Below are 23072 nucleotides of genomic sequence, written 5' to 3'. Positions count from 1 at the left end.
TCCCACCTCCATTCTGGGTTTTAGCAGAGAAATGCTGAGCTCTTGAAACTGGACCTAGTGTCTGCCTCTCTCTCATAGACATTCTCCCCTCCTTACCAGCTGCCTTTGAGTCTTTTGTTAGTTACTCAGGGGGAAAGAATCGCCACACCTCTGTTTATCCTTGCTGGTCTTTTTGCCTTACCTCACCCTTTTTTTACAAGGGGGTGCAGTGGGGTCTTACTCAAAGAGCTTTTAGTCCCTCAATCCTGAAGCGGTCCTTCAAGCTCTAAATTACTCCCTTTTACAAATTAGAGGAATACAGACAGGATTTTGTCATGCCACATGCTTTGCTGTTTGTTCTAGACAAGAAGGGCCTACAAATCTACCTCTCCATATGAATTTATGCCTACTTGTTTAAAATGTTGTTTTGATTCATGCCTACACCTCTAGGGTCTGTGGAGCACGTACTCCTGTAGAAAAAACTAGATTATGCTACTTCTGCATAGTGTTTCAAACAGTCACTCCAAACCTCTGAGAATCCTTCATTTTTTAAAACAATTTTTGACAATGATTATTACTTTTTGGCCACACAGTGTGACATGCAGGATCTTTGTTCCCCAACCAGGGGGTGAACCCACACCCACTGCAGTGGAAGCGTGAACTCTTAGCCACTGGACCACCAGGAAACTCCCCCTTCATTCTTGAAGCAGAACCCCCCCATATGAGAAATGCCATTTGTAAGAGAGGAAGGGCAATGTTTTCTGCCAAAGCACTGTTTGAGAAGCATCACTCCTACCCCGGGCCTTGTCAGTGAGGACCTCGCTGGAATGCAGTGGGGCAGAATGAGGGGTGCAGTGAGGATGAGGGAATGGTGTGGGTGTCCCCGTGCACTGGGGGCTACACATCCTTGGAGATGGAATCTTTTCTATGAAAACCTCCCTGGCGGTGCGAGGTTCTCTAGGGCAGGTTCTTGTGTGGCCTTTCATCTCCATGTCTGCTTCTTTCAGATCCTGTGTCTATATACCTTTTTGTGTTTCGGCAGAGCTGCTAGAAATTAAGTTGTCGACATCAGGACAGGTTTTGACTTGCACCCCCAGAAAGGACTTTGGAACTACCATTGCCCTGGATGCTCTCTATGGTTTCTTTCTGTCCTCACGAGGGTTCCTTATTAATAATGGTAAAAGGGAAGCTCTCATAGGTGAATGCCATTTTCTCATTAGGACACTCAGTGCTATGTAGGTCATTGTTTTCCTGCTGATGCTTATCAGGGCTGATGGAAGCCTCGGCACTGGCGACACCAGCTCGATAGCATCTTTGTTTTCAGTTCTCCACATTCCTGAGGAGAAGGTACATGGCCACGCTCACTGGTCAAGATCACAAGATCATAGGTTCTTCTAAAAACATTCTGAGACCCTTGATCCTGTATCTATAAGCCTTGTTGGGTTTCAACTGAGCTGCTGGAAAGTGGCTAAGTAGCAGATGTCAGGGCAGCCTCAGGTTTTGACTTGCCCCCTCAGAAAGGACTTTTGGACCCAGTGCTCTATTAGTAATATGGCATTACTAATAATATTAGTAATATATGTGTATATATTTTATTTATTTATTTATTTTTGGTTGTGCTGGGTCTTCGTTGTTTAGTCACAAAGTCGTGTTTGACTCTGTGACGCTGTAGACTGTAGCCCGTGAGGGTCCTCTGTCCATGGGATGTCCCAAGCAAGAACATTGGAGTGAGTTGCCATTTCCTTCTCCAGGGGATCTTAACCAACCCAGGGATGGGACCCACGTCTCCTGCATTGGCAGGTGGATTCTTTACCACTGAGTCCCCAGGGAATCCCTAGTCATGGCATGCAGGATCCTTATTGCAAATGAGAACTCTTAGTTGAGGCATATGGGAATCTAGTTCCTTGACCAAGGATCAAACCTGGGGCCCCTTGCATTGGGAGCGCAGAGACTTAGCCACTGGACCACCAGGGAAGCCTTGAGATGTGACACTCGGGGGGGAGGGGACCCAGTGGTTTTGTGCAGAATCCATCCTAGAAAGTCAATACTCCCTCCTTCATAGAGGCGCCTCATTTTTATCTTGGCTTTTCCCTGCTTCTTTATTACAAAAGGAATATAAGAAAATATTCCATAGGTCAAAAGCTACACCCTTTTAAAACTCCATCCGTGACAGCTTTCAGCGGGGGCTGAATTCCAGCGAGCCCTCTGGCGATTCCCCCTTGCTCCTTCCCCTCCCACATCCTCTTACATGATACCCAGACATTTGAGGTGAGGACAACCTTAATCCGCTGAGACAGCTGTGGGTTTTCATGGGGCCTTGGTGTGGATGGAGGCACTCAGCCGACCGTGGCGAGAGGAAGCCAGCCGTGAGTGGGCCGGGACTGGCCATGCCTCCTCGGCCACAGTGCTGCTGGCGGGGGGCCTGCTGAACCCATAGGCACAGTCCGCCTTCTCACTGGCAACTCTTCCCTCCTTGACATCGATGTGGGAGTTTCTATACTGTGCAGGGGGTCTTAGAACAGCCCCAGGTGAACTCTTGCAAATTAGTTTTTGCAGTGTAGTGGCCTGAAATCCCAGGCCATGGGAAAGAAAGATTTTTTTCAGTTAGAGGCCCCCAGACAACCCCTGCCTTGCCCGTGGCCGGGCTGGGTGTGTGTTCGATGAGGAGCTTGTGTGGCAGAGCATCTGGGACTCAGGTGCAGCTGCCACAGGTGTGAGGCCTGGCTCACACTTAGGACAAGTGACTTCATATCCCTGAGCTGTAGTTTTATTGCCTGGAAAAATGGTGACCACCTCTTAGCACCATTTTCAGATGGAATTGAGGAAATGCTTAAAAGCACACCTCAGTGGTGTGCTCTTGAAGCTGTTCCTCTTGTTGAGAGTTGCTTTTTTTTTTTTTAGTCTGATTTCTATGTCATTCTTGCCATGGGGCTAAAAACTTAGATATATCTGAGACACCTTATAAATCTGCTGGGGTTATATACCCTGCATTTCTGGGAAGAATGAAAATCCTGAAGGGCAGGTTGAAACATCAAGTGAGTCTGTTGGTACCCACATGTGTCCTTGGTTTTCTCTCTTGTTCCAGGGCAACATGCAGGTTCTGGTTACATACGGTGGTGACCCTATCCCTAAGAGCCCATTCACCGTGGGTGTGGCTGCTCCGCTGGATCTGAGCAGGATAAAAATTAATGGACTGGAAAACAGTAAGTATGTCAAGAGTGGAGGGGGGGACGGGTCGCTGAAGAGCAGTCAGAGTCCCTTCAAAGACAATTCGCAGAGGAGCAAATTTTGCCATATGAGACTCTGCAGTCAGGCAGACTCGCGATTGAATTAGGGCTGTGCTGTGGAGTAGCTCTGTGACTCTGCCTGTCCCTTCACCTCACTAAGCCTCCCTTTCCTCCTTTGTTCAGTGGAGGTGGGGGAAGAAGACTCACAGGCCTATCGTGAGAATTAAATGAGCCAGTAATTCAGGAGCTGACTCAGAGGCAGCCCTCAGTAACTGCTGGCCTCACAAGGAAGGTTTTTATGACAAGGAGAATTGGAGGCATGCGGCTTTCCACTAAATGTCTATTGTACCAACTGTTTTTGATCACTGAATCTACCTTAGGGTCAACAGTCGAGCGTAAAAACCAATTCCCAGGCACTCAGAAACCACAACTATGATGCATCTCCCTATTCCCATCCAGATGATCCTTTAGTTTGTTAGGGATCTTATTAGTACAAGCTTATTTCACGTAATGAAACAACTGAATGAATCAATAATAAAGTAAAGAGAATAGCATAATAGAGGCACTGATATGCTGCTCGCTCAGCTTCTCTAGTTTAACACATGATCACAGAGTACATCATGAGAAACGCTGGGCTGGAAGAAGCACAAGCTGGAATCAAGATTGCTGGGAGAAATATCAATAACCTCAGATATGCAGATGACACCACCCTTATGGCAGAAAGTGAAGAGGAACTAAAGAGCCTCTTGATGAAAGTGAAAGAGGAGAGTGAAAAAGTTGGCTTAAAGCTCAACATTCAGAAAACGAAGATCATGGCATCTGGTCCCATCACTTCATGGCGAATAGATGGGGAAACAGTGGAAACCGTGGCTGACTTTATTTTTCTGGGCTCCAAAATCACTGCAGATGGTGATTGCAGCCATGGAATGAAAAGACACTTCCTCCTTGGAAGGAAAGTTGTGACCAACCTAGACAGCATATTGAAAAGCAGAGACATTACTTTGCCAACAAAGGTCCATCTAGTCAAGGCTATGGTTTTTCCAGTAGTCATGTATGGATGTGAGAGTTGGACTATGAAGAAAGCTGAGTGCCGAAGAATTGATACTTTTGAACTGTGGTGTTGGAGAAGACTCTTGAGAGTCCCTTGGACTGCAAGGAGAGCCAACCAGTCCATCCTAAAGGAGATCAGTCCTGGGTGTTCATTGGAAGGACTGATGCTAAAGCTGAAACTCCAATACTTTGGCCACCTGATGCATCTGTATATACTTAACTGCCAACAGAAAATGTTTAGCAAAATTTACTTTGCACTAAAGTTGCCCTGAGATACTCGCATGTCTTCAGCTTCCCTTTTTGCCATCAGTGTGTCTTGAAGAACATTCATACCTCGATCCTTTTGTCGGCGTAGCCACAGCCTGGCTGCATTTCAGTGGCATGTGTTTTCCTAGTTTTGGGGTCACATGGGGCTCTGTATACACCCATAGGACAGCATTCTTGTGCTTATGAGGGTTTCTCCGGGTTTTGGGGGAACCCTTGGTGAGCACTTTCAGGGTGCTGTGACCCAAATGTACAAGTTGTCAGTGAGGCTAGCTCCCAGATCCAGGGCCTCTGAAGCAAGAGCTTGATGCTGGCTTTTGTCCCTGGGGAGCAGCCACTGTCTAATCCTTCACGTGTCCCCTTGGTACTCCTTTCTCCAAGACACTGAGGATTTTGACTCAGACTAGGATGAGAACGAAGCCAATTAGAAAGAGTCTTTGGGATGTGGATCTCTGAGGCCTCTTTGTTTGTGGCTTGACACCATTCATCTTGGCATGCCCTGTATTGCCCCAGTCAGGACTTCCATGGGTTGTGCTAGGGGCCCTGGGCTCCCAGTACTTTTGTTTTGATTCAAAGTCCCTTCCTTGTTATTGTCAAATGGAACACATGGGTGTTCTGTGGCCCTGTTTTGCAAATACTTTTCAAGTATCAGCACAGTACAGAGAGTCACTTCTCAGGACTTGCTTCAGTGCCTCTGCGTTGGCCAGCTCTGTGACTTCTGCCTTCTTTGGCTGTAGAATGGAATTTGCTGCCAAGAACCAGTAAATAAAACATTGGCTTCTGGGAGTGTTTTGATGCAAAGTTAATAATGAAAGTAGGCAGAGAAGCGGCAACAGTATCAGGTTATAACTTACTGCAGATCATGGGTCAAGTCAATTTAGATCAGTGTCCCAGCTTTGTGGTCTGTGAGATAGGTACCCCAGATGACTCACTTCACACCCCCTTCCCCCCAAGTCTCAGTTTCCTTATCTGTTAAATTCTTTGGTTGCTAATACATACACTACAGGGTTGTGATGAAAATTAAGAGAGGTGATATGCTGTCCTCATGCCTGGTATAGAAAATGCATTCAGTGCATGATGGCTGTCATTATCATCAGTGGTTACTTCATGTTCTTGTACTGGTTATTATTGAGGCTAGAATGCTGATTATTCTTATTCAGTCTTGCCTCTCATCCTGAGTCAACCGTTTGTTGCAGAAGCTGAGAAAACATTCCGTGTCCAAGGAACCATCTCTGCTCTCAGCAGTATTTTTCCTGCAGGGTCAGCTCATCCTTCTGGCTTGTTTCTCTTTGCAGGAGTCGAAGTTGGGAAGGACCAGGAGTTCGCCGTGGACACCAGGGGAGCAGGAGGCCAGGGGAAGCTGGACGTGACGATCCTGAGCCCCTCAAGGAAGGTCGTGCCGTGTCTGGTGGCACCCGTGGCAGGCCGGGAGAGCAGCACGGCCAAGTTCATCCCACGGGAGGAAGGGCTGTATGCCATCGACTTGACCTATGACGGACATCCTGTGCCCGGAAGCCCTTACATGGTGGAGGCCTCGCTGCCACCTGATCCCTCCAAGGTCAGTTTTTCATTTTTGTTCCAGAACGTGTCGTCTCTTGGCAGATGTAACAGTCCTTCTTCAGTTCTGCCTGGTGAAAACCTTTAGAAAATTCTTTTGTAGTCAAAGGCAGTTCTAGGTTTTTCCTGGTTATCCACAGATTAAGACTTTTTGCCCTCAATGTAGGGGGTGCAGATTCAATCCTTGGTCAGGGAACTGAGATGCTGCATGGCCCCCCCAATAAAAAAGACAATGCCCGTGAAATTAAACTGCACTAAAACCATTAACAAAATAGAAAACAAGCCCATAAGTCAGTTTTCAGTGACTGATAGTAGCTGTCTCCTGTCATCCAGCGTGAAGGGTCCTGTGCGAAGCTGGGTCCTAGTCCTGCTCCTCCTCTCACTCTGGCTGTGAACCTTTGGTGAGGGACTCCTGTCCTTGATTTATCAGCATTATAACGGTACTCCCTGCAAAGTGGGCCTTCAGGGTGAGGTCAGATGATGGGTGTGGAGGCCTGAGTCTGGCGTCTGGCACATGCAGTGAGCTCATCCTACACAAGTTATTATAATGAAATTTGGCTAATACAAAGAAAAATAGATTCCTCTCATTATCATTTCTTCCTTGTGGCCCTGAGTCAAAGGTTCCAAAGTATTTCCAGCGTTCTGCATGGCATGAATCCTATAAAAGTGTCTCATTTGTTGAATCTCACATGAAAGCCCCATCCGCTCCCTCTTTTAAAAGCATTTTTTTTTTTAATGTTCTTCTTTTTTTTTTAATCTGACTTTATTCTTTAGGGCAATTTTAGGTTCGTAGTAATATTGAGAGGGTGGCACAGAGATTCCCCTCGCCCCCATGATAGCCTCCACATGGTCACCACCCTCCCCGGGTGCTACAGCTGTTAGAGTGGATGAATCTGTGCTAACATCATTGTCACCTGAAGTCTGTGGCTTATGTTAGGGTTCACCTCTTGGTGTTATATGGTCTATGCATTTGGACAAGCATATAATGACATGTATTCACCATTACAGTTTAGTATTTTATTATGTTGAATTTGTTGAGAGAGGTGTAGCAGCCAAAGCCACAGTGAAATCCATGAAAGGCATTCAGCGAGTGCTCAGCCCAGGAAACTGGAGTGCGTTTGTTGGACTGGATGTTGGGTGTCCAGCTCCGGCACTGGAGGCGAGGCTGGCAGGACACAGGGGACCACGCCTCTGCTGGGCCCTTGCGCGCTGAATGAGTTCACAGTCAGGTCCCCCTTTGTCGGCCATTTCAGCATCCACTAAGGGAAACATGGCAGTAACTTGGCACTGTGGGTGAGCGAGTGTGACACATTAGTCCCCCGGGAGAAGGACCACTTCATCCAAGGGCAGTTGAGTGCCGAGTGCAGGCTTGGCTGTTGAAAGCAGGCTTGCTGAGTGGCTGATACCAGCATAAAGCCGAGTCTGACTTTTATTCTGTGTTCAAACAGGTGAAGGCCCATGGTCCTGGCCTCAGAGGTGGTCTTGTGGGCAAACCTGCCGAGTTCACCATCGACACCAAAGGAGCTGGAACTGGAGGTCTCGGCCTAACTGTGGAAGGCCCATGCGAGGCCAAAATTGAATGCTCAGACAACGGCGATGGGACCTGTTCCGTCTCCTACCTCCCGACAAAGCCCGGGGAGTACTTCGTCAACATTCTCTTCGAAGAAGTCCACATACCTGGCTCTCCCTTCAAAGCCGACATTGAAATGCCTTTTGACCCCTCCAAAGTCATGGCGTCCGGCCCGGGACTCGAGCATGGGAAGGTGGGCGAGCCCGGGCTGCTCAGCGTGGACTGTTCAGAAGCTGGGCCAGGGACCCTGGGCCTGGAAGCAGTCTCGGACTCAGGGGCAAAAGCCGAAGTCTGTATCGAGAACAACAAAGATGGTACCTACGCGGTGACCTATGTGCCCCTGACGGCCGGCATGTACACGCTGACCATGAAGTACGGCGGGGAGCTGGTGCCACACTTCCCCACCAGGGTCAAGGTGGAGCCCGCCGTGGACACCAGCAGGGTCAAAGTCTTTGGGCCGGGAATAGAAGGAAAAGGTAGGTTTCGTGAAAAAAGGAGGAGGCCACCAAAGTTATAGGGGATGCCCCTGAAGCTCAGAATTTCAGGGCTGCAAACTCAAATGTCTGCAGAGATCAGGCCAGGGAGGAGAAAACTCACCTGTGGTCTCTGCCTCGGCGAGTGGTAGAGGAGACTAGAGCGGAGGGGTGAGCACATGGTGTTTCTGATGCCTAGCCCCCCTTTCCTCAGAATCCCGGCACTGTCAGCAGATTTCCCCGCCTCTTTTCTTTCTGGCAAAGCTAGAGGTCTTGATTTTTTTTTTCTTTCAAATATGGATACAGAACATATTGCATTTTTGGCACTTACCTGAAAAAGGTTTAAAATGTGCTGCTGGCTGATACCGCTCTTGCTGTCTTCACCCTTTGGCCTGTCCTGAATCTCACGTTTCTCTCAAGAAGTGGGCAGGTGGTTATGTTGTTACTTGGGGAGCCTACCCTGAAAGAATCATCTTTTGCCAGGGAGATTGAAGGCGGGGGGCAGGGGCATTAATATTCCTGATTCTGAGACAAAGAAACTGGTTGTCTTAGCAGTCACTGAAATTAGAATAAAGTGCTGAGAACCATGCCTCTAGGGTTTGCTGCCGAATAAGAGGTGTTAGCTACATTCTTTTTGTTTTTTTCCTTTTTGGCCACACCACACATGTGGGACCTTAGTTCCCTGACCAAGGATACAGCCCGAGCCTCCTACCGTGGGAACTCGAAATCTTTTTTTTTTTTTAATTGGAGGATAATTGCTTTACAATAAGAAGCTTAGACTCTTAATCACTGAACTGCTGAGACAGCCTCTGTCTGAGATATCCATTCTTTTTAAAAAATATTTTTAAAAATTTATTTGTATGGCTGTGCTGGGTCTTAGTGGCAGCATGCAGAATGTGAGCTCCTTAGTTGTGCCACAAGGGATCTAGTTCCCTGACAAGGGATCAAACCCGGGCCCCTGCATTGGGAGCTCGGAATCTTAGCCACTGGACCACCAGGGACATTCTTACCTGTGTGATTGTTCTACAGATGTATTTCGTGAAGCCACCACCGATTTCACGGTGGACTCACGGCCCCTGACGCAGGTCGGAGGCGACCACATCAAGGCCCACATTGCCAACCCCTCCGGAGCCTCCACGGAGTGTTTCGTCACAGACAATGCTGATGGGACCTACCAGGTGGAATACACGCCCTTCGAGAAAGGTGAGTTGTCTTCTTGGAACGTGATTCTTGCTTGGAGCTGTGCTAGACCGCCTCTCCCAGTGACTGGCGCTAAGTCCTGCCCCCTATGCTTTGCCTGCCTCAGCAGAAGTATGGGCACAGTGACTGGGCCTCCCCAACAGAGCCCTCTGCCTGCTTGGTGCCTGGTGTTTTGGCTCTGTTGTGTAACAACAGAGGCTGACTTTAGCCTTAGACTCATCTGAGCAGGTTATGGGGTGATGTCATGGCATGTTGCTCATTTGTGCAATTTCTTAACATGATTCTTTTTAAAATTTATTTATTTTTTTGCTGTGCTAGGTCTTCGTTGCTTTCTTTGCGTGGGCTTTCTCTAACTGTGGCGAGCAAGGGTTACTGTTCTCATTGCAGTGGCTTCATTGTTGAGGAGCATGGGCTAGAGGCATGTGGGCTCAGTGGTTGTGGCCTACGGACTCTAGACTGGGGGCTCAGTAGTGGCACACGGGCTTAATTGCTTCTTGGCATGTGGAATCTTCCCAGACCAGAGATCAAACCCTAGCCCCCTGCATCAGCAGGCAGATTCATATCCACTGCACCTCTAGGGGAGTCCAGTTTCTTTCTTAATATTAGGAATTATTAAAAATTTTGATAAATCACAAAATCATTAAAAAAATATAAGCAGCATATGTCCTCATTCCCTGTGTATATAATCCCTGGATGTTATGGTGTAGATATTTTCTGTCTCTTTTCATTTTCATGAATGCTTTTCTATTTCATGGCTTTTCTTTGTCTTTTGATTAGTGACTGGGTATTTTGTCATATCAAGATGGTGTGTTTAAGATGACTGTCTTGAAAATAAACTTAGGGATATTTGCTTGGTCAGGCCTTGTGTGTGTGTTAGGAAATGGGATTGGTATGTGATTGCCAAGCGAACAAAAGCATAAAGAGTTTGTATTTTTTAAACTCAAATCATAGCAGCATTGCTATTTGTTTAACCTGTCCTTTCCTAATAGCTTGAGGTAGCACATAGACTTGAAAGCTAGAGTGCTATTTTCTGCAGACAAGTGGCTCTTATGCAAGTAAATTTTTTTTGTGTTGTGTTGAACAGGCCTCCACGTAGTGGAGGTAACCTACGATGATGTGCCTGTCCCAAATAGTCCCTTTAAAGTGGCCGTGACCGAAGGCTGCCAGCCTTCTCGGGTTCAAGCTCAAGGACCTGGATTGAAGGAGGCTTTCACCAACAAGCCCAACGTCTTCACGGTGGTTACCAGGTAAGCAAAGGCCTGGGATTCGTGTGTTGACTCTGTAAAAGGAGAGTAGCCCTAGGTATTTTAAGTGCTCTCAAAACGTTTATAGGTATATCATGGTTTCCCAACTCTTTTTTTCTTTTGAGCTTTTTCTTTTGTGTTGGGGTATAGCTGATTAACAATGTTGTGTTAGTTTTACATGAATAGAGAAGGGACTCAGCCATACGTATATATGAACCCATTCTCTCCCAAACCTTCTCCTATCCAGGCTTCCATATTACACTGAACAGAGTTCCGTGTGCTATACAATAGGTCCTTGTTGGGTTTCCATTTTAAATATAGCAGTGTATATGTGATCTTCCCAAACTACCCCTTCCCCCAAGCAACCATAAGTTCGTTTTATAAGTCTGTGAGTCTTTCTGTTTTGTAAGTAAGTTCTTACTTACTTATGGTTTCCCAACTTTTGAGAGGCTTTTTATTTCATGATTTGTGAGGCATCTTCCTCTGTTGAGACTTATATTGCAGAGGAAGACCAGGTATGCTTTTAAAAGTACCAAAAAGCTGTTGATAATGGTCATAAAACTGCTGAGCAAAGCAGGCCTAAATGGAAGCTCATTAACTTGATAATTCAGAAATGTAGAGCCGATGTCATAGTTAAGTGAAATATTAGAAGTATTCCTATTAAAACGGGTCACAAGTCACATACCTGAATTGTCCTTTCATTCCCAGCCAATACAATTAGATAAGATAAACACATGAAGGGTGAGCGTTGGAAAGGAGGGGTGAAAGCTGTTTGTATTTATATTACACTGTTGAGAAATTCATATTACACTGTGAGAGGTATCACAGTAGTTGAGTCCAGTTGGCTAGGTTGGATAGTTTATAGAGGGATTTACGTGAATTTTGGCAGTAAGCAGCCTGGCATGAACCACTAGTACAACTTGGCCTTATTTCTCACACTTGGCAGAGGGGCAGGAATTGGGGGTCTCGGCATAACTGTGGAGGGACCGTCCGAGTCAAAGATAAACTGCAGAGACAACAAAGACGGCAGCTGCAGCGCAGAGTACGTCCCCTTTGCTCCGGGAGATTACGACGTGAACATCACATACGGAGGGGCCCACATTCCTGGTAAGCTGTCCTTCTGAGGGGAACCCAAAGGAGAACTGAGTTTTGCATGAAAGCAGGTTTGATTTAGCTTATCTCTCTGAAAAGGAAAAAATGTCTGATATTTAAAGTAGCTGCAAAGGGAGAATTTTCCTTCAGGCTGCATTTCCAAGAATATTTCCGTTCCCAAGAGGATCAGTAATAGGGCAAAAAACATTGGCTTAGAGTTTTGACTGTGAAAATTCAGTTTTGACTGAACGACATGGTTGTTCACATGTTGAAGGACCTAGATCTTAAAGAAAAGCTGATTCTTCACAAAGTTGAAAATTTCCAGTTTATTTTGTGGTTAGTTCTTACTCATCTTATACACATCTTATTTTCCTTCTTCCGTTGACAGTCCTGGTAGCTAATAAAGACACACAAACTCAAATTTTTATATGTAGATTTCTATTTAATGATGTTATATGGACACTTACTGTGAAAAATAGGAATAATTTAATAATAATTTCCTGTTCATTACATGGTATTTCTGTATTTCATATTGTGACAACCAAAAATGTCTCCAGATGTTGTCACAAGCGTGCTGGGGGCAGCGTCACCTGTAGTTGAGAACCACTGCTATAAATGATTCAGACAGTTAAAAAAATGACTTACATAGTGAAGAGCTCTCTAACTTTCATGCTCCGGCCAAGGAATCTTCATAGATTCTAGTTCTGTTTATTTAATGAAGTGGTTGCCACCCAGCACCCATCCAGAAGGGTAGATGAGTGCGTATGGTGCAGACACAAGACTGTGGACTCCAGGGTTGCTGTTAGTCAGCTTATCTCAGGTCACTCTAGAGGTAAAGAACCCACCTGTCAATGCAGGAGAAATTAGAGATGCGGGTTCAGTCCCTGGGCCGGGAAGATCCTGTGGAAGAGGGCCTAGCAACCCACTCCAGTATTTTTGCCTGGAGAATCCCACGGACAGAGGAACCTGGTGGGCTACCATCCATAGTGTTGCAAAGAGTTGGACACGACTGAGCAACTTAGCACACCTTGTCTCAGGTGTGGTGAAAGCAGGAGAAACCTTGGGTGGGTCATTTGTTCTGAAGGCCATAAGCCAGGACGAGACTGCAAGGAGGGGGCAGGGTGAGGGCCCTACATTTGGATTTCTGGAATGACTTCCAGGAAGGTGGAATGTCCCCTGACTGCTTGCTGGTTATCATATACAAACATACACACACACCCATAATCACTCCTCCTTTTGCATATTGATTGGGAAATATTGACATTCAACTCAAATTCATTCTACTCAGATGTTTGTTGAAGCCTTCAATTCAGTTCAGTCGCTCAGTTGTGCCTGACTCTTTGCAAAACCCTAGGGACTGAAGCATGCCAAGCTTCCCTATCCATCACCAACCCCAGAGCTTGCTCAAACTCATGTCCATCGAGTCGGTGATGCCATTGTTGAAGCCTTAATTCATTTAAAATGACATTTCTCCTCAAACTTGTCCTTACAGCTCTTTCAATATAGAGTTTTTAATTTCTATAATCACTTGCCAAGGAGAATTCAGCCACAGACAAGACAAAGCTCCTGCCGTTTGTGAGCTTCTTGTCTAGTATTTACAAAGGCAGCCGGGCTCAAGACAATACAGAGCCAAGGGGACCTTTTGGAGCTTTGCAAGTGTGCAGTTCTTGGGATGGGAAAGTAGAGCTTTGAGAATGGGTGGATGGCTGTCACCAGGGGGATGACCTGGTGACCCCTACCGGGAGACAGCAGTGGGGATGAGCATCTCTTGATTTTGATGGCAACAAAACTATTTTGACTTTATTGAGAAGGTCTTCTGGATGCCTTCAGCTTTGGAATTCCCCGTGCAGAATCAGGTGAGAGGTTGGGCCCCTGTGGCTGACTCATGAGCTAGATTTAAATGGCCGAGTTGGAGCATAACAACAGCAAGAGTCCCGATTGGAATTTTCTCATCAGATGTAGATGGTGCCTCTTTTTTTTTTATTTACATTTTTCAGGCTTTGTTGCCTCCCACAACCAAATGCCAACTTCTAGACCCCAGAATTTTCCCAGACAGAATCATTCAATAAAACATTGGTTGGTTGTCTTAGTGTCAGGCTTCACAGTGAAGAGAATGCAGAGTTTTTGCCATGAAACATTCAACACCCTGGTTCTAATTTATTTTCCTAGGAATTCTGGTTGGTTAAATATTAGCATGGTTTTTCCTGGTATGACACAAACAAGGTATCTGTCTTACCCACAGTGGCATATTGGTTTCCTCTGATGGGCCAGCTGTGGTCTGTTGGTGGTGACTGTTTCAACCACCAGATTGACTGGAATGAATGCATCAGGAAGAAAGGCTGTTGTGATTGATTGGTCATGTCTGCCTGGATCACAGAGCAGGAGAGTGGCATAAATTGCTTGATAGCTACCACTCTAGATCTTAAGTTACCTTGTTGGTTCTTGGCTACTCTCCTGCTAAGTTCAGACCACTTCCATGGGAGGCTAACTTGGTGATTGGCTTTAAAGTTTGTTCATTGCCATTGCATTGAATTCCTCAGCTGTATTTAAAATAAAACTCCTTTTTGTTTCCAGCATGGAGCATGGTGCTTGCCTTTGCCAGGGTCAGCTGTTTACTTCACTTAGCCAAAAAACCAGATGCCACTGAAGCCTGGCTATTATTGGGGGGGGGGGGGGGGGGGTAAGCCAGAGCCTTGGTTCTTTGTATGGTCTTTGTTATTTACCACCCTTGATTCTAATTTGCCTGCACCCGAGCAACTGAACTGAGCTGACCTTAGTTGTGGCACAAGTCTGGATTCATTACCTTCAGAGTCTACTGATACCTTGTACGCAGCTCCAGTCTGTGTTACATATGATGGTATAGTGACTTGTTTACCTAAGTCTTAGAGTGCTGTTCAGTACTATGGGCCGAGCACCTGGCACCATGTCTGCACATAGTAGGTACACATGGATGCACACAGCAAGGCAGAAGGAGCTGATACAGTGAGAGCCTAAGTGGGGCAACAGGGTGGTTCTGGGTGCACACAAGCTCTCCAGTCACTAAGGGGGTTGTACTTAGAATCCCGTGACCTCTTTTCTAGGCAGCCCCTTCAGGGTTCCTGTGAAGGATGTTGTGGACCCCAGCAAGGTCAAGATTGTTGGCCCTGGGCTGGGCTCCGGTGTCCGAGCTCGTGTCTTGCAGTCCTTCACGGTGGACAGCAGCAAGGCCGGCCTGGCCCCTCTGGAAGTGAGGGTCATGGGTCCACGAGGTAGGTACACACCCTTCCTTCCTGCCAATGCTCTCCTGCTCAGGACAGGGACAGCCTGATCCAGAGCAGGCTGTTTGCTTATGAGTTTAGTCATGAACTTAAATTTCTTAAATTACTCTATTGCTCTGTGTGCTAGCTAAACAGTGGAAGTTCATGCTTAAAAAGTAGGCAGGTCTGTTATTTTTCTAGCAGTCTATCTTTCCCCTCCTTTAATAATGTAACCCTAAATGTCTTGTTAAAATTTTATGTATATATTTTTTCTGAAGTAGTGACATGAAGCAAGCACTATTTGGAGCTCTCTCATATGAAATTATCAGAACTGTATGTTTTGGCATTTGTGGGACTCTCTTCGGGTTGCCTTGGTGCTCATGTAGGATCACACTCCAGATTTCTGGAAAGGACCAACACTTAGTCCACATGGCACACCGCCTTGTCGTTGTCCCAGCTCCCAAGAGAGAGGTCTCTTAGGGAATGGGCTTCCTTGGCAGTTTGACCTGCCCTTTTGCAGCCTGGAAAGCAATTTGGGTTGGGTGTGGCCAGGAGGCCCTTTTGGGACAAATGTGGATGTGTGTTGAAATTTACCTTTTTTGGTAGGTGATCGCACTTCCTCTCCCAGCATATAAAAATGTGCTGTTCTCTGCCTCATCTCTTGAGTTATCTGGATTTTCCCTCAATGATGTGTTCTTGGCTTCACAGAAGTGGTGAATAAGGGCTTCCTACTTTGAAGAGGAACTTTCTCCTTAATGGGGTTCAGCATGAGGTTATGCCCTTTGAAGCTCAGTGCAGAAGTGGTTTTGGGGAAATAAAGTCATAGGGCTGGAATTTGATTCCACTGACTTGCTGAGCTCTTCAAGACCTCTGCCCATGCGTGTGTGTGTTGGGGGTGGGGTGTGCATGAGAGAGAGTGAGGAAGAAGAAGAAAGAAAGAGCGAAAAGCTTTATTTAGACATCTACCTCTATTACAGAGGACACCGAAATAACAGCCTTTTAATTTTAGCTGATCAGACGATTTCCTGGTCAAGGCGCAGCCCCTTGAAAGCCATTTCAGGGTTCTTTAAACGTGACCGGAAGGGTGACTTTATGGAGACAGGTTTGCATTTTCCCACTGGCTGCTGCTCTGATGCATGGAACCTGAATGCCTTGCTGGCCTTGCCTCTGAAACTGCCTTGAGCCTGCCTCATCTGCTTCATGAGTATGGCATGCTTTGATTAGGCTCCCCTTCAGTTGACTATTTCTTGACTCTTGATTAGAACTGGGATCTAGAATCTATCAACCTAATGCATGCCTTGACTATGATTTAATGTACTCTCACTTGCCCTGCATGCTACACCCAACATGCTGGCGCCATAGTGGTTTTTGCTCAAAGATGGATACAAGTCTTGACTGGCCGGCCCATTGGTTACCTTTTGCAGTTCGGAGTTCTGGATTCTTTGGCCTTCTTTCGGCTGTAGACTGAAACTGCCACATCCCAAGCATGCCTAACCAGCTTGAAAGGATAGCATGTCTGCAGCATGCACCCTCCAGCAACAAGTGCAGGCAGTCTCCTTAATTATACTCTCGGTCTGACTGAGTGTACTTGAGCCAACAAAAAGCTAAAGGTGTCTCTTAGGTTCATGGTTGCATTTGTGCAACCATGAATTGGCCATCCTGTCTCCTGTGATTTCTTAGACCTCTGATTATGGCCTGCTTGCCTGTGTGTTACTCATCGGTGGAAACCCATAGCTCTCAGGGATGAATGTAATAGTTTTTGAACTCAGCCCAGGGCAGAGTGAAGGGCAGGCCAGGCAGTTCCATCAGTCTTCTTGTCTGTTTTTAGGCCTGGTGGAGCCAGTGAACGTGGTGGACAATGGTGATGGCACACACACAGTGACCTACACCCCATCCCAGGAGGGCCCTTACATGGTCTCTGTTAAGTACGCGGACGAAGAGATCCCGCGTAGGTAAGCTCCTGACCCTTAGAGAAGGGGTCCAAGTCAATCTCAAAACCTCCTGTCTCATGATTAGCTCTGCTCTGGTGGCCTGCCCATCTGTTTATCTACCCATGTATCTATCCATCTAGCTATCCTATCCATTCATCTATCCATGTACCCATCTATCTATCCATCCATCATCCACCCATCCATGTATCCATCTGTGTATCTATCCATATATCCATCTTCCCATCCATTTGTCTATCCATGTATCCATCCATCCACACATCCATCTATCCAAGTATCCATCCATCAATCCATCCATCCAGTCAGCATCGCTAAAAACCTGCATGCCCTACACAAGCGTTAAAAATACACTAGCCATGGTGTTTGTGTCTCCTTCTCTTTTGGTGCCCCCTTACATTTGTTCCTTTCAGCCACCTTTAACGTAAAGATGAGCTGACATTAAGAAGTGCATTAGTTCATCAAAGTCTTCTTTCTGGTGACTGTGCAACTTGTTTTCTAATCAGGGCAAAGATTTTTTAACTTATTTACTAATTGAGAATTTGGTTGACAATAGCATTCTCAAGAGATGTTGTTCATATTAATACAAAGCATGTTATATAAGCTCTTTATCTCTCAGAACAGTCTACAAAGAATTTTTTTTTAGCATACTTAAAATTTGAAGTTTCACCTATACTCCTAATATATATATTTTACATAAAGCTCTAGCTCTGTGGAAATGTATAAATCATAAGTTACATTTGTAGTATTATTAATGCTTGATTAATAAGTTTTGAATCATCTAAAACACACTAAAATATAGAATATAAGAGGACGGGATAATATTGAAAGCATCAGTTTTAATATTTTTTCTTTCCATTTTGGTGACCATTGTGTTAGCAAAACAAAAGTGGATTATATGTGTTTAACCCTATGTTTCCCAAAATATTATGGATATTAGTTGGTGTCCCATGGAATTCAGTAAGGGAAAGCTGATTTGCTATATGATGGTTACATGGTTGTAAATTTCTCTGGATTTAAGGCTCTTGAGTCCTAAATGCTGTAGAAATCCCTCCACTCGATCCCAGTCTTTTTGTGTGAGAGAGGTCAGATGTAGCTGGACTGAAGTGTGTCTGTACTGACTTGGGATGTGCATGTGTCTGTCAAGTCCCTTTAAGGTCAAGGTCCTTCCCACATACGATGCCAGCAAAGTGACCGCCAGTGGCCCTGGCCTCAGTACCTACGGTGTGCCTGCCAGCCTGCCTGTGGAGTTTGCCATCGATGCCAGAGATGCTGGGGAAGGCCTGCTTGCTGTTCAGATAACGGTAATTTTGAGTGATTTTTCTGGAGCCAGACTGCATTAGTAAGATCTCATTTCTCAGTCAGGGATAAGAATCAGATTTTAACAACCAATTCCCGATCTCACGAAAATGTTTGTCAGATTTCCCCACTGGAGAGTCAGTAATTGTGCAGGGAACAAACATGCTCGCCTGAGAAATCTAAGGGGTTTAACTCCAGGTACCACTTTTTGGTGAATCTCGTGTATTTTGCTCCCTATTATAACTGCTCCTACATTTAAAATTTTTGAATGTTTAAAACTGCTCTTTGGATTAGTTAGGACTAAGTTCTGCTGTATATCACAGTAAACCCCTAAATAAAAGTGGCTAAACACATTCATAGGTCTCTCTTGTTAGAGAGGTTTGGAGGCCAGGTAAAGTCCCTGCATGCTGCGTGACTTAGGAAGGAAGTAGGCTCCACCTCTCTGCTCCTCTGTTCTAGCATGTGGCTTCTGTCCCTGAGTTCTCCTCATGAACCTTGAGGCTGCTGGTATGCTGGCCATCCAACCCACTTGGCAAGCAAGAAGGAGGAAGAGAGGCAGAAGGGACCTTCCAACTCAATCAGCTCTCTTAAGCAGCCCAACTAAAAGTCCCTCCTAAGACTTTCACCTTCTTCTTGTGTGCTGGAAGTTTGTCATGAGTCATGGCTGTACCTAGTGGCCAAGGATACTAGGAAGTGGCATCTCATGTTCTGGGAACAGCACACTTAGCTAAGAATTAGGGTCCCGTTAGTAAAGAGAGAAGGGGGAGTGAAGGTGATGGTGTGCATGCAGGAGCCTCTGCCCCCTTGTCTCCCTACATTTCAGTGGATTTTGAGATAGAACTATTTGTTCCTTTGACAGAAAAGTCACTGAAATTATTCATGTCCATCACAGTGTTAAAAGATCTGTGACCCTCTGCTTCCCACCACTCCCAAAATGGATTAAACCAGAAATTCTTTCCCCACATTAATTAATGTGTCAAGGTTTTTCTTGAATGGTTAGATGACAACATCCTAAATAGCATTTCTCTGTGATCCACAGGACCAAGAGGGGAAACCCAAAAGAGCCATTGTCCACGATAATAAAGATGGCACGTATGCCGTCACTTACATCCCGGACAAGACTGGACGGTATATGATTGGGGTCACCTACGGTGGGGATGACATCCCATTGTCTCCCTACCGCATCCGGGCCACACAGACGGGTGATGCCAGCAAGTGCCTGGCCACGGGTGAGTGCAGCTCAAGGACTTGGGCATCACAAAGCCAGCGCATGCCATCTCATCCCTGTGTGATCAGGGCAAGATGCTCAGCTATTCTCAGCCTCAGTCAGACTTAGATGGAAGGCCTTTCTGGAAAACATTTAAGTTCACGAAGTTCTTCCAAGGATCAGAGACTTTCATAGGGCTATTACAGAGGGATCAGATGAGGTCATACTTGAGAAGTGGTTAGCGCAGTGCCTGGCACATAGAAACTATTATAATTACTTTCAAAGTGGGTGATTTGTTGAGATTTCAACTGTCATGGCAGCTCTCATAAAAAACATCAAATGTACGCCTTTCATGAGTAGATGGTTTAGTTTTAGAGATTTACTCAAGAGCATTTCAAGCCAGCATTAGAGAAACCCATTAGAGGACCTAGGTTTTTCCTCAGTACTCAGGACTAGTTAATATAACTAGTTTATAACTGTTTGAGTGTCTTGGGAATTTTCTAGGAATATTTGAGCATCATAGTTCCTTTCATTTCTAAGACACAACCATTTGAATATCATAGACAACTCTGATGCTGCTTCAAGCAGATTTCAAACCATGAATCCTTTCTCTGAAAGGAAACAGATTTGCTTCTCTTTAAATAAAACTTTAACAGAGGTCCACCCTGGATGTTTCCTGTTTCTCTCATCTTATTCTGAATGGAGAAATGCTTTTGGCTTTTAGGTTATAAAAGCCAAACCTTTGGCAAGGTTATAAATTGTTCATATTGGCTCAGCACCCACCACAAAATTGAGAAATTCTCTAACACTGGCCAGTCTGCCCCCTGTTAGGTCTATGCTGTTCCAGGGACAGCTAGATTGTGTTTTGGTAATCTGTTGTTGTTGCTCAGTCGCTAAGTTGTTTCCGACTCTTTTCGACCCCATGGACTGCAGATGCCAGGCTTCTCTGACCTTCACTGTCTCCTGGAGTTTGCTCAGATTCATGTCCACTGAGTCGGTGATGCCATCCAACCGTCTCATCCTCTGTCACCCCCTTCTCCTCTTTCCCTCAGTCTTTCCCAGCATCAGGGTCTTTTCCACTGAGTTGGCCCTTTGCATCAGGTGGCCAAAGTATTGGAGCTTCAACTTTAGCATCAGTCCTTCCAATGAATATTCAGGATTGATTTCCCCTTAGGATTGCCTTGCTTGATCTTCTTGCTGTTTAAGGGACTCCCAAGAAGTAGGGACTTCCTCCTGGCTTTCTAGGCTCTTCTGCCTCCCCCAGCTGAGGCAGGAGACTGCTCAGCCTGGGGTCTCATTTGGCCCCTCCTCTTAGTCTGTCATTCAGGGCCAGACTGTCATCTTCCTTCTACTGCTCACTGTCTCAGTATGTTCTTGTCACTCCCTGCTGCTTCCACACACTTTGGTTTCTTTTTCCAGCGTGCTTCTTGTACTCCCTGATCTGTGGACCATCAGTAAAGGGGTGCCATAGATGAGGGGAGGCAGACACTGGTATCATTTGGAGGCAAAGGTTGTGAGTCTTCCTTAGCCTAGAGTGCCCATCCTTCAGAATGCCCTTTCTCAGGAATGCCTCTGTCAGTGGGGCAACCCTGGGATGTATCTTTAAACTTTCACCTAGGAGGCTTCTCTGAAGAACAGCCATTGACTGCTTTTTGTTGTTGCACCACGCCGCTCTTGGGGTCTTAGTTCCCCAAACAGGGATGGAACCTACATCCCGGGCAGTGATCGTGAGGAATCCTAACCACTGGACTGCTAGGGAATTCCTGGTTATTATATTATTATTTTGTGTGTGACTTAGTCCTCCCTCGGTGTTTCCACTGCAGACTGAACTGTCGTTCTTTGTGTCCACCTGCCTCCATCCGCCCAGTTAGATTTTGAGCATCTAGAGAGCTGAGACTGTGGTGTGCTCCCTTTTGTATATATCTGGCACTTAAATGCCCAGTATGTGTTTGCTGATTAAAGTCAACCTTCATGCCCATACCCTGGAATGCCAGCAAGGCAGGTTTAGCATACGGTTGTCGCTCAGAACTCACAGATGCTCCTTATTTAGTTAATAAGCGATGGATAGAATGCTCCCTGGAGAAGCATCTTCTCTCTAGGGCATTTCTGGGTCATCCCTCTGCACAGCAGCAGCTGAGGGTCTGACATTCGTTCAAAGATACAACAAAGGTGTGCAGTTTGTTCTTGGGCCTCTAGAGCAGATGTCTGTGGTTTAAACTCCCATACTTTCCTCTTAAACTTTTCTCCAGGGCCTGGAATCGCCTCTACTGTGAAAACCGGCGAGGAAGTGGGCTTTGTGGTCGATGCCAAGACCGCTGGGAAGGGCAAAGTGACCTGCACAGTTTTGACCCCAGACGGCACCGAGGCTGAGGCTGATGTCATCGAGAATGAGGACGGCACCTATGACATCTTCTACACAGCTGCCAAGCCGGGCACCTACGTCATCTATGTGCGCTTTGGTGGCGTCGATATTCCCAACAGTCCCTTCACTGTCATGGTAAGGAAGCTCCCTTCTCTAGAGCATGCAGTTGTTAGCACAGACAGTAACAGCTGCTGATTGTTAAACCCCAACTGAGACTTCCTGGGCCAGTTTTTTTTTTTTTCTGTTTAAACAACAAAAAAAAAATCTCCTTAAACAATCAGGACCTTGCAATAATCTCTAGAGACCCAGGGACACTTTGTCTCTAAGTGGTTTTAAGGAATCATATTGGCAATCAAAGTATCCATCATGCTACTGGGTCTTAGGCCATGTCGTGGCCTAAGCCCAGTTCAGAAAAATTACACTTTGACCCAAAAAATGTCCATAAGTAAAACATTACAGTTTTTCCTTCTGCTGGTTCTTCCTCCTCCCTTCTCCCCTGGAGGAGAGAGGCTCCCATGCTCTTGATATTAGAGACTTGTCTCTCATGTCCGAGGACTCAAAGTACCTCCAGTTGTGTTTTGGAAAGATTCAGAACTTTGATGATGAGAGGGAAGTAGCTTGTCTTTTGAACCTAGGAACATCTGCAATAAAAGGAAGGCATTATGCAAATCCTCCGGGCCAGAGAATGGCTAGACCCTTTAATTTTCAAGTCTGAGTGACATTTAGATCTTCCTTTGATTATTTAGGTTCTTACACCAGGAAAAGGAGTTAGAAACCTTAGGAGCAGTCCTTCATTTCACCCCTAAAACGAAGCACTGTTGGCCCTGTTACAAATGCCACATAGGAGCGGGGAGCAGACTGAAGTCTGCTGAACTCAGACTGCCCGCTCGGCACTGTCGCTGAGCACTGTCCTCACGCCGTCCTTTGGTGTAACGGGAGCAGACCACAAAGTTCACAGACCCCGGTGGCCTGGCCCTGTGCATGGCCTGCAAAGCTCCTTCTAATGATTTGACTTTACACAGCAACAGAGAAGGGCGTGGAGACCATCACAGCAGAAGGTCACGTCTGTCTCCCACTCTATACACAGCTGTACCTTTATTCTTTTCCATAGATGTTTGCTTATCTGTAAACATTGTGCCCGAGACCTGGAGCCCTTTTATGTCTCAAGGATGGAGATTCTTGTCAGCGTTTGACACTGTTAACTTGGGAGTGTTTTTCTCCTTCAGGAGAGAAAGAGATGCAGCTAGAGAGTTTATGTCCTAATTTACAGAGAAGTCCCAGTTGTAGCTTTAAGGATCTGTTTTAGCCCACAGGAGTCTTTTCTGGTTGGTTAGATTGGGCAGAGGTTGCCATCCTACTGGAGTAA

The 23072-nt window shown here is 45.9% G+C and overlaps 1 protein-coding gene across 8 annotated transcripts in view; it reads left to right on the top strand.

Moving 5' to 3' along the window:
* The window catches only part of FLNB (filamin B), a 139445-nt gene that overhangs the window by 86508 nt on the left and 29865 nt on the right, over nucleotides 1–23072 (top strand). For 5 of the 8 annotated variants that reach the window (XM_025272811.3, XM_025272810.3, XM_025272809.3 and 2 more), the window contains exons 19-30: nucleotides 3065–3182; nucleotides 5816–6078; nucleotides 7526–8123; nucleotides 9150–9323; nucleotides 10405–10567; nucleotides 11511–11671; nucleotides 14737–14904; nucleotides 15902–15994; nucleotides 16721–16844; nucleotides 17986–18142; nucleotides 19177–19366; nucleotides 21594–21841. In XM_025272811.3, the coding sequence (XP_025128596.1) occupies nucleotides 3065–3182; nucleotides 5816–6078; nucleotides 7526–8123; nucleotides 9150–9323; nucleotides 10405–10567; nucleotides 11511–11671; nucleotides 14737–14904; nucleotides 15902–15994; nucleotides 16721–16844; nucleotides 17986–18142; nucleotides 19177–19366; nucleotides 21594–21841 (2457 nt within the window). The remainder of the gene's footprint in view (nucleotides 1–3064; nucleotides 3183–5815; nucleotides 6079–7525; nucleotides 8124–9149; nucleotides 9324–10404; nucleotides 10568–11510; nucleotides 11672–14736; nucleotides 14905–15901; nucleotides 15995–16720; nucleotides 16845–17985; nucleotides 18143–19176; nucleotides 19367–21593; nucleotides 21842–23072) is intronic. The other 3 variants (XM_025272814.3, XM_025272813.3, XM_025272812.3) reach the window with 1 other exon arrangement.

The sequence above is a fragment of the Bubalus bubalis genome, chromosome 21 (genome assembly GCF_019923935.1).
Source record: "Bubalus bubalis isolate 160015118507 breed Murrah chromosome 21, NDDB_SH_1, whole genome shotgun sequence".
NCBI lineage: Eukaryota > Metazoa > Chordata > Mammalia > Artiodactyla > Bovidae > Bubalus > Bubalus bubalis.
This window is presented reverse-complemented; position numbering and strand designations above follow the sequence as displayed.